Raw genomic sequence first — 12,112 nt, 5'->3', positions numbered from 1 at the left:
CAGGAAACTACAAATGCTGGAGGGGATGTGGAGAAATTGGAACTCTTATTCATTGTTGGTGGGACTGTATAATGGTTCAGCCACTCTGGAAGTCAGTCTGGCAGTTCCTTAGAAAACTAGATACAGAGTTACCCTTTGATCCAGCGATTGTACTTCTCGGCATATACTCAGAAGATCTGAAAGCAGTGACACGAACAGATATCTGCATGCCAATGTTCACAGCAGCATTATTCACAATTGCCAAGAGATGGAAACAACCCAAATGTCCTTCAACAGATGAGTGGATAAATAAAATGTGGTATATACACACAATGGAATACTACGTGGCAGTAAGACAGAACGATGTCGTGAAACCTATGACAACATGGATGAACCTTGAAGACATAATGCTGAGTGAAATAATTAGGCACAAAAAGAGAAATATTACATGCTACCACTAATGTGAACACTGCAAAATGTAAAACAAATGGTTTATAATGTAGAATGTAGGGGAACTAGTGACAGAGAGCAATTAACGAAGGGGGAATGATAACCCAGTAAGAACAGATAAGCTATTGTGGGTAAATTTAATGTTCTGGGAATGCTCAGGAATGACTATGGTCTGTTAATTTCTGATGGGTATAGTAGGAACAAGTTCACAGAAATGTTGCTATATTAGGTTACTTTCTTGGGGTAGAGTAGGAACATGTTGGAAGTAAAGTAGTTATCTTAGGTTAGTTGTCTTTTTCTTACTTCCTTGTTATGGTTTGTTTGAAATGTTTTTTTAAAAATTTTTTTTTATAGTTGATTTAAAAAAAAAGTTATTTAAAAAAAATGATGAAAAAAAATATGCAGAACCCCCTTTAGGAGCTGGTGGAGAATGCAGGGGTATTGGGCTTCCCCACCTCGATGGTTGCTGATATGCTCACAGACATATAGGACTGGCGGTTTGATGGGTTGAGACCTCTACCACAGGACTAGCCCTTGGGAAGACCATTGCTGCAAAGGAGAGGCTAGGCCTCTCTATAATCGTGCCTAAGAGCCTCCTCCTGAATACCTGTTTGTTGCTCAGATGTGGCCCTCTCTCTCTACCTAAGCCAACCTGGCAGGTGAAATCACTGCCCTCTCCGCTACATAGGATCAAACACCCAGGGGAGTAAACCTCCCTGGCAACATGGAATATGATTCCCGGGGAGGAATGTAGACCCGGCATCGTGGGATGGAGACCATCTTCTTGACCAAAAGGGGGAAGTGAAAGGAAATGAAATAAGCTACAGTGGCAGAGAGATTCCAAATGGAGCCGAGAGGTCACTCTGGTGGGCAATCTTATGCACAATATAGACAACACTTTTTACGTTCTAGTGAACTGGAGTAGCTAGCAGTAAATACCTGAAAACTATCAAACTACAACCCAGAACCCATGAATCTTGAAGACAACTGTATATAAACAGATAAGTGGGTTTAGCAATACTGCAGGATACAAGAGCAATATTCAAAAGTCAATTTTAATTTAAATTCCATACGCAAGCAGGAAGCAATTAAACATTGAAATTAGAAAATACCATTAATAATGGCATCAAAAATATGAAATACTTAGGGATAAGTATGACAAAAGATGTGCAAGATCTGTACACTGAGACATACAAAACATTGCTGAGAGAAATTAAAGATCTAAGTAAGTGGAGAGAGACACTGTGACAACGGCTCATAAGACTAACTATTGTCAAGTTGTCTTTTTTCCCCTAAATGACCTAGAGACTCAATGCAATCCCAATGAAAAGCCCAGCATGCTTTTTCTGGTGGTAGAAATGACAACCTGATTCTCGAAAGTCATATGGAAATGCAAAGAAGCTAGAAATGCTAAAACAACTTCGAAAAACAAGGATGAATATGAAGGACTTACACTAACTGACTTCAAGATTTATTATACAGATACAGAAATCAAGACATCATGGAATTAGCATAACGACAGACAAATAGATCAATGGACCAAAACAGAGTCCAGAAACAGACCCACATGTATATGTCAATTTATTTTTGACAAAGTAGTTAATGGCAATTTAATGAAGGGAAGGGTAATTTTTTCAGCAAATCGTACTGGAATAATTATATCAAGATGCAAAAAAAATACATAAAAAATAAATAGGTACTTTGATGCATACTTTGCAAAATACAAAAAAATTTATTCAAAGTAGATCACAGACCTAAACGTAAAATCTAAAACTATAAAACGTCTAGAACAAAATGTAGGAGAAAAATCTTTCTGTCCTTATGTTAGGTTGTTAAAAAACCCATAAACATAAGAAATTTTAACATCAGACCTCATCAATATTAAGAACTTCTGTACTTCAAAGGACATTGTTAAGAGAATGCATAGATGTACTGCAGATTATGAGAAACTATTTGAAAATCACACCTGATAAAGGACCTGTATTCAGAATACATATAAAAGAATATATGAGCAACCTAATAAAAAAATAGGCACAAGGTTTGAACAGACATTTTACTAAAAAAATTTATAAATTGCTATTAAGGACGTAAGGTGCTCAGTGCAAATTAAAACCATAATGAACTACCACTCCTATTAGAAAGGCTAAAATAAAAAAACCAAACCAAGTTGTTGGTGAGGACGTAGAATAAATGGAATTTCATACAATGTCAGTAAAAATATAAAATGGTACAACCACCTTGGAAAACAGTTGAGCAGTTTCTTTAAAAGTTAAAACATACACCTACCACCATATGATCTAGCCATTCCACTCTTAGGCATTTACACAAGAGAAATGAAAGCATATGTTCATAAAGTCTTGTACATGAATATGCAAAGAAGTTTTATTTGATAGCCAAGAAACACTTCAAATGTTCATCAACAGGTGAATGGTTAAACAAATTGTGGTATGTCTATATTTATTACTCCTCAGAAATAAAGAGGAGTGGAAAACTCACACACACAACAAGACGGAAGAATTTCAAAATAATGCTAAGTGAAACAACAAAGAAGGAGAAGGCAGAGGAGGAGAAGAAGAAACGGCAGCAGCAGCAGCTAGAAGGAAGAAGGCAGAAGGCAGAAGTTGAAGAAAGAAAAAGAAAAGGACATATTATATGATTCCACTTCTATAAAGTTCCAGAAAATGCAAGCTGATCTATAGTGTCAGGAATCAAATCAGTAGTAACCTGGGGAGGAAGAAGGCAGTGATGGGAGGAGAGGAGAAAGGGAGGGGTATAAAAGGGAACAAGGAAACTCGGGGGCGGGGAATAGATACAGTCATTAAGTCGATTGTGGATATGGTTTCACGAAAGAATACATATGCCAAAATTTATCAAACTGTACAATTTAAATATATGCAGTTATTTCAAGTCAAATATACCTAAAAAAGCTGTTAAGAGAAAATGTAGCCGAGGGCTTAGAAAATTCAGGCCCAAAATAGTTATGAGTTAGACAAACAGAAAGACTGCATTTTGATGTAGTGTGGAGATAGATGACTATAGAAATACAAGTCTGATTATTAATACATTATAAACACATTAAAAGAAAACTCTTCGGATCAGAATGTAGTACTCTTTCTATATATAGAATGTAGTAAGTAATGATTACCCAGGCAAGTAAACTTGTTAACTCATTAAAGATTTGAAATCATATTCTCTCAAAACTCCCAAAGGCCAATAGAAATTTCCAAAGTTAAGTAACACATGTACTGATTTTGCCAAAATTTTAGTTAAAATTTACATTTGATATTAAATCAATCTTTCTTATTAATTGCATACAATTATTTCTAAAATTTTATTAAAAGATTTCTTTGGGGGAAAAAATAAGAGGTGGGAATTATGTAGCCTTAAAAAAATATCACCAAAGAAGTTTCAGCCCATAAAAATCATTCTGCTGAGATTGTCTAAAATCAGTAAACCACATAAAATTTGAAAAAACAAGTTAAATATCTTCCCTAATAAAGTCATATTTGAATGTGCTATTATAAAACACTTAGAAGTTATTTTATAATTGTACAAATTTTCATCTATTTCATGCTTTTGTTTTTATGTACTTAAACTATGAGTGTTTACTATGTACAAGGCATTTTACTACATGCTATTCCTATCAGTGAAATAAATGTATTTGCTGTATTTTAAGGAATTAATATCACAGGAAACAATTTTAACTTCAAAAGTGATTCCTATAGAAATGGCACAATACTACCGTATAATACTTCTACAGTGACTATTGTAATTATATTTATTAAGACCTTTAGTTATATTTAGTCAGAAAAAGCTGTAGCCAAAACAGGATACATTCAACTCCCTTTAAAACTGCATTCTCTTATTTAACAAAACAGAAACAATTCTTGTGATTGCAATATTTATGTTGTTAAATTACAAAAAGGATAATTTGAGGGAATAACATTTTAATTCCACTGCTAAAGTTCAGTCAAAAATTAAAATCCAAATATTTTGTTTTTCTTTTTAAAGAATGCAATTTCTAATTTCAGTTGAATGCTATTTTGTACCTTATTGATGTTTGGCTCCTCCATCATAGAATTTTTGATGGTTTCACTGTTGTCCTCTAACGACTTCATCAAGAAAGAATAACCACACAACAAAGAGTAAAGACGAGATGTAACATGAAAATATTGGGGATATTTTTTAAAAATATTTAAAAAATTTAATAGAAAACAGCACTGCACTGAATTATTACTTTTAAAATTTTGTATACCTTAAAAGAAGTGTGTGTGGGTGTACTGACAGAGGATAGGGAAAGCTTAATCTCCCAGAACATATCAACCATCGCAATAAATTTTATTTTATCTCTAAGTAATTTCTACTCACTTAAGTTAAGTTAATGTTGAAATGTTTAGTTGACATTAAAGCAGGATTAAGCCCAAAGTACTTTATATTACAATCAGAGCAACTGGTGCCTGAGTACTATCAACTGAAGAACTATTGTCTTATACATAGCTATATCCTGTCTCCATGATATCTTATATCTCAGGAAAACCTTCTGATTAGAAAATTTCATATCCTAGGTTTCTAATTCCCTCCTTTCCTGCTTTATCCAGAAACAGTCAATGAATTCCTTGGAGGCATATATCTTTACTAAAAGGGGATATCAGAACTTGTTAAAGAAAGAGTTGCTTCAAGACCTCTGGAGTTCACAGAAATGAAAGAAAACAGGAAAAAGAATTGGGCACAAAGGGAGCAGCCATCAAGCATTTTATGCTGGGAATGACTGAGACAGTCTATCTGTACTTAATTTCCACAAATAGGGAGGATCTTACTATTTTAAAAATGAAAGTGCCAGAAAACCACATTATATAGGAAAAGAAAAGATCTGAGGACAAACCAGCATTTTAAGATTAAATGAAAAAATTGTAAAATTTAATTCAAAGAAATTTAAAGAAACAGTAATAGTCTACATACTCTCCCTTACCTCACAACAAAAACATAGGACCTGTCATATTTGTCTTCTGGCCATCTAAAAAAATTAAAGTTACTTATACTCAGATATTTAGTCATATTCATTATTCTATATAGATAAGAGATGGAAGTAAATTTTGTTAATACTAAAATTGGTCTAGTCAAATTTCCAGTAAAGATTAAATACTTATTTTCTTGTATAACTCGATATCAACTCCATATAAGTTTAAGATTTCATTTAGTTTCTTTCAACCTATGTTTTACTGTATCAAATTTTTCTTTTCACAAGCCCTTTATCAAAAAGTCACTACTTTTAAGATTATCATCAAGAAAAAAAAAAGAAAAATAACAACAAATTACTAATAACTACCATTAACTGTACCAGGCTTTAAATTAATTAAATCTATTCAAAACATTGCAAACTAAGGGATATTTTCCTTGTTTCGAAGACAAAAAAACTAAAATTCAGAGAAATTATGCAGCTTATTGATAGTCACAAAGCTTTTAGCCCCAAATTATATTTATGCCTTAATTAAAATAATGTGAAAATAATTTTTAAATTATCTTAAGATATAATGAAACGCTGAAGAAAATTAGTGATGAAATAATACAGAGAAATTTATGAATGTGTAATTGCACTCATTTATCTGCTGTTCTATGCATTCTGACTTGGTTCTGTTCCTCTCCTTCCCTTCCTTGAATCAACCAGACAACCCAGTATAGTTCAACAGGTTTTGTTTGGCCTTTTTTTCCAGAACTTGTTTATTTCTCAAATACACTAAATACATAAACTCTAAAGAAATAAACTTATACAACTACATCAATCAAATATGGCAATTTAAAACACTGATTTTGTACTTGAATTTATTATGCCAGATTTGCATATTCATGTCACACAGTACACCACAGAAATCAAAAAAGAAACAAGCAAAGTAAAAGCGATAGTTATATACAACAATACAGCAGTGCTTTAGAATCTGTATCAGAATGCTTAAACCTGTAAAAAAATTACTTAATGCAAAGATATATTTAAAATAAAACATGAAACCTCACCTCACCAGTAAACTTCCTAATTAGTCTGATACTGTCATCTAGAGCATTCATTATTAATTTTTATTTAACCAAATATTTTCTTGAGCTGTTTTAGTGATAATTCATATAGGAAATATTTAAAACATACTTTTCCTAGGGTTAAATAGAAATATGTTCATTTGTTTACCTAGATTTCAATGTTATACCAAGGTACCCACTATCAAAAATCTTCCAAGTCGGTCAAAAACCTACATATTTTGTGTTCTGACAAATATAATTTGAGTATATTTACATAACCAAAGAGTAAATAATGGTGCCATTAGTTCCCTCTTATAAATTAGTGCTTAACTTGAGAGACCCTGAGATATATGTAATTCTTTGCTTTAAGACAGTTAGATGCCATCTTACTTTCTGCCAACTTGCTACTAAGAAACCATTCTATTTTCTTATTTCTTCAACTGAAATGTCTTCATTTTTCTTCCCACTTGAAAAACCATACAAAGCTTTCTTTGCAAAATGTGGTCCACAGACAGGCTGTGAGTCTCGAACTCTTTGTTATTAGTCCACAAGGACATAAGGAATTAGCTACATTAGTAAGTACACAATTTAGTTCACCTAACATTATTTTTAAGAGTAAAACTTTCTCGATGAAGGAAGCAATATGTTAATTGACATTCAGGTGCAGGTATCATTATCAAACTGGTACTTTTTAGTAGCACTGAACTAGAGATGCTCAAAATACCAATCATTATGACAGACTAACATCAATTTAAAATCAATGAGTTATAGTATAATTATAAATTAATGAGTTTGCAAAATTTCATCAGTTTAACAAGCATAACCAAGAGAAAAAGAAAATAGACATATTTGAAATGTTTTTAGCATACAAACTCAGTTTCAAATAAAATTCTAAAGGTAATCTTTTAATCACCACCAGAAAATCACAGGAAATTTCTACCTTGCCCCTTAAAATGGTTATTATGACAACTCAAAACAAAAGAAACAAGAAAATGTGCAAAATCTTAAATCAAGCAATGTATTTTTTGGTTAAAAAAGTCACAAACACATCTTAGTTACTTTAAATTTACTTGATTTTAGGAAAATATTGTTGCCCTCTTTCTTTTCAATAACTTTTCTAAATATTAATTGTGTACAAAATCTATAAAGTGCAACTCATTCTTCATGGTTACATGATAAAGACTTCAATAATAAATAGTAAACAGGTTTAACTTCTACAGACCTCATTTAGACACCGTTTCTTTGTGAATATATTTCTGATAAAAGTCTCCTGAATTTCTTCCTGCTTCACCAAGTACTGCCAAAGCCTCCTCACAGACAGTGCCAGATGGTGTTTGGATCTACAAAAAGTGTAAGTATCATTATACACTCCAAAGATTTTTAGTTAACATGATCATATTTCCTCGGTGCTATATGAATATTTATTATAAAGAGATAACTAGAATCGGACCATTATCATCTAGGGTAGGAGTTGCCAAACTTTTTCTTAAAGGACTGTACGGTAAACATTTTAGGCTTTGGGGGCCATAAGATCTCTATTCACAACTACTCAAAACTCTGCCATTGCAGTTGGAAAGTAGCCATAAGTGATATGCAAGTGAATGGGCATGTTTGTAATCCAATAAAACTTTATTTACATAAGCAGGGGTGTGGCTAGGATTTGGATGGGGGCCATAGTTTTCTGACCCCTGACCTAGGGATATAAGCTCTAATATGAACAGGTATGTTTACATTTTTTTGCATAAAGACTTTCTTGATGAAGCAAGCACTGCATAGATTTACCTTTTGGTGCAAACTCTTTATCTTCTCATAGGCAATAAAACAATTTACTGACCAGCTTTTTGAACAGCATTGTTCTAGAGCAGGTATTAGTAAACTAAGGCTTGCAGGCCAAATCCAGCCTGCCTACTGTTTTTGTAAATAAAAGATTATCGGATCATAGTCTTGCCCATTTGTTTGCATATTGACTATGGCTGCTTTTGTACTACAATGGCAGAGTTGAGTAGTTGTGACAAAGACTATATGGCATACAAAACTAAATACTGACTATCTGGACCTTTGTAGAAAGTTTGCTGACCTCTGGACTAAATATACATCACAAAGACAGATACAGATGTTAGGATAGAACTTAGAAGGCCTTCAATATTTTTTCTCTAAACAATACCTGACAACTTTCTGATTTAGTAAAAGTCCTACAGTATCATGGAGAACCTACTTGAAAGGAGTGTTTGTAGGTTCCAGTAAAGCTTTGTGGCGGAGAATTGCAGGACCTGCAGACAAACTCTCTTCAGAGGTATGACTTGCAATATAGTTTTGAGGCGGTCCACCGAGAATTTCAAGTCGACGGAGAAGAACTTGTTCCCAACACTGCAGAGTTTTTAGAACTGCATGACAAAGTGGTGAACTAACTGGAAGCTCTAAAAAATGAAAATAAAATCAACCCACCTTGTCTTCTGCAAAAAAAAGTCTATATTCAATTGTAAGAATGACTGAAATAAAATATTAATACAAACTTTGACAGGGGTTACATGGAAGTAGAGACTGGCATGGAAATCCAGAGGTTTAAAGAAACAATGTCATAAATGTATATAGCATTTCAACATAATTATGTGGCAAAGAACAGAAAAAAGGTCAACATACAGTGAAATTATATCATAGTTTTAATACTAGGACTTGAAATTATACTTATGATTTAAATTATTGCTGTATCAGTTACTACTTCTGACTTTAAATTTCACATGAAAAATGTACCTAAAAATTATGAAAATATGTCTGGGAGAAAATGAACTGCTTTAAACCTCTGTATCAGCCCAATTTCAGTACGGTCTATAAACTTAAGATTTGTTTAGAAAGTAAAAGTCATAGAAAAAAAGTTATATAACACCACAAAACTCAGCACTTTCCATTCCTAAACCTCCACACTCCTGAGTCCTGATCTCACTCTCAACTGTGAGCTATTCCTGCTATTTACATCCACATATCTAAATAACATGCTTCTACTGTGAGTTCTTGACTTTCCAATTTTAGAAATGATCTGCAGATTTACTGATATGGAATATGAGAATGAATTTCTCCTCTTGCCACCATTTCAATACAGTCACATCAAAATTTTTGGTTAAATTGGGATTTTAGTGTCTACCTTATGCATAAGTAAATACTGTTCATAGCTGAACCACTTGGTATACTATCATGCCCCTCTGTCCTATACAACCTTTTCCACCTCTGCAGTTAATGGTTGCTAAGTTTTTGCATTTGTTTAGTTCTCTGTATCTACAGCTATTTCATAGTCCAACACTAAGACAAGCTATAAATATGGTCTCAATATAGTCAATCATATCAGGTTCAGTTCCTGTGTTTTCTTGGACATTGCCCCCCTATAGAAACTAACAGTATAACAGACACATTTATACAGGTGTTCAGTTTGGCCAACAGAAACCTGTCCTCTAGTGAAATTTTTCTCCACTTTTATATTGAAAAAAAAAATACAAAAGAATAATATATCAAAAGTAATGGTAACATTACTTCATATTAAGGTATTTATTACCTGCAAGATCATGACCTGCAAAGGGATAGAAAGTTTTCAGACTGTTGAGCACCAACTGCACCATCGCCAATCGCATCAACGACCAACTAAAGATAAAGTAACAGTGGATCTGTTAAAAATTTACTTAGGTATTTAAAAGAGTATACCACCCTTTGATCCCACAATTCTACTACTAAGAATCTATCCTGAATATATACCTTCACAAAAACAAAACATTATATGAATTCAGTTACTCATGTCAGCATTACTGCAAAAGCAGAATAGAAACAACTGAATTGTCCATCAACAGGAGAGGACTGGTTGAATAACTATAGTTCTGAACTATGGAATACCAGACAGCCATAAAAAGAATGAGAATGATTTTTAAATGTTAATAAGGAGTGATCTCCACGATGTATTAATAAATAAAAAGCAAGTTGAAGAGCATTATATATGGTATGCCATCTTCTGTATAATAGGAGAAATAAGATTAAATATAAATATCTGCTTATTTTTACAAACAGAAGGATAAACAAGAATAAACTAATAAAAATGGGTGTCTGTAAAGAGAGAAGAGGGAAAAGTGGGTAGAGGAGACTTCTTATTTCTGAAGAGAGACTTCTGATTTCACATTTTCATGCTGTTGAATTTTTAACCATATAAATGTTTCATATATTCAAAAAATAAAATTGAATCAACAGGAATAAAACAAACAACAAAAAAACAGTATAACAATCAGTAAAAATCTCATCATCATTATTCCTTTCAATAAATGAGCACTTACTTCAATGCTCCTACCATAATTACTTGTTTCTTCTAGAAAATTTATTATCACCCAATCAATAAAATATATAAACCTTTCAGATGTAAACAACAAATCAGCAGAGACAAAATAAGATACCATCACTCATGCATGTAAGAATAACATAGCATTGGAGCCGGTAGTGTGTGTTCTGAACATTTATAATGCCCAACATATTTACATTAACCATTCTATTTGTTAAAAATAAGTTAACATTTATTGAAACACTTTTCAATTTAGACATGATAAAAAATAAGATAATATTTCAGAAATTACAACTAAGTAAAAATTAACTAATAAATATGACCTATAATTTAGAACTTAGAGATAACCATTGTTAACACTTTTATCTGTTTTAACTTTTTTCTATACGTATAAATATATGAAGATATACTTTTACAAAAATAAGATCCTACAATACATACATTTGAAACTTATCTGTCATCCAATTAATATGCCATGAATACTTTCCAACATAACTCCATATTCTTTCTATAACAATATTTTTAACACTTGTACAATATTCCATCAATATTTATACCATAATTTAAACTATCCTCAATTTTGAAGGGTGAAGATGATACCAAGATTTCAAACTTGAGTTAATAGCAAAATGATGGTATCCATTAGTAAAAATAAAAAAGTTTTAGGACAGAGGAAGTTTAAAAATTTCAGGAAACAATAAAAAGGTAGCATTTTTACTCTTCATGAACTACTCCAATGATGGTAAGTAGCTATTTTCGTGGTGCCTTAATCTAAATATCATAGAACTCTAAGGGATCCATGGAATGAACTTCAAGAATTCCATGATCATCTTGAAATTACAAGATCTACTTTGTGTGTGTGTCTCTGAATTTGGGGGAGAGATGGCTCCAAATTTTATTAGCTTCCCAAACAGATCTATGACTCCCTGTCAAATTTTAGAACCATATTTTAATTACACTTGAATCCTATGAGTTAGTTGTATAAAATATGTGACTTTACTTTTCCCAGTAAATTTTCTAGTATGAAATGATGGGGTTGCATTATGTCATAAATAATCCCTTCCAGTCTATAATATGCAAGGCTAGGAAGACATCTTTTTATGTTTATTGTAGTATGCACCCAAATCATCTATACAGTGTAAGAAGAAAAGCCCTCCAAACATAAGAAAGATACTGAGGAGAAAAGAAAGCTAAATTAAGAGCATATACAAAATGTTCCATTTAATAAAAGTATGCTGAGTGACCCTTAGGTCTGTTGCATTCGGCTGTACATATTGTACACTATACATGTTGGGAATAGCATTCACACTGTAGTCAAGTCCCTCATTATGCTCTGTTAATCTTTATGCTAAATACATTTTGGAAACA

General features: G+C 32.5%; 1 protein-coding gene across 8 annotated transcripts in view; it reads right to left on the bottom strand.

Annotated features, from left to right (window-relative positions):
• The window catches only part of DMXL1 (Dmx like 1), a 211,726-nt gene that overhangs the window by 75,568 nt on the left and 124,046 nt on the right, over window positions 1-12,112 (bottom strand). For 5 of the 8 annotated variants that reach the window (XR_005211487.1, XM_037802218.1, XM_037802219.1 and 2 more), the window contains 4 exons: window positions 9,980-10,065; window positions 8,651-8,852; window positions 7,658-7,775; window positions 4,479-4,541 (listed from right to left, as the gene is read on the bottom strand). Coding sequence is in view for 7 of the 8 variants with exons in the window: in XM_037802218.1 (XP_037658146.1) it covers window positions 4,479-4,541; window positions 7,658-7,775; window positions 8,651-8,852; window positions 9,980-10,065 (469 nt within the window). In the remaining variant the exon portion in view is untranslated. The remainder of the gene's footprint in view (window positions 1-4,478; window positions 4,542-7,657; window positions 7,776-8,650; window positions 8,853-9,979; window positions 10,066-12,112) is intronic. The other 3 variants (XM_037802220.1, XM_037802223.1, XM_037802224.1) reach the window with 1 other exon arrangement.

Source organism: Choloepus didactylus, chromosome 13 (assembly GCF_015220235.1).
Source record: "Choloepus didactylus isolate mChoDid1 chromosome 13, mChoDid1.pri, whole genome shotgun sequence".
NCBI classification, from domain to species: Eukaryota; Metazoa; Chordata; class Mammalia; order Pilosa; family Megalonychidae; genus Choloepus; species Choloepus didactylus.
This window is presented reverse-complemented; position numbering and strand designations above follow the sequence as displayed.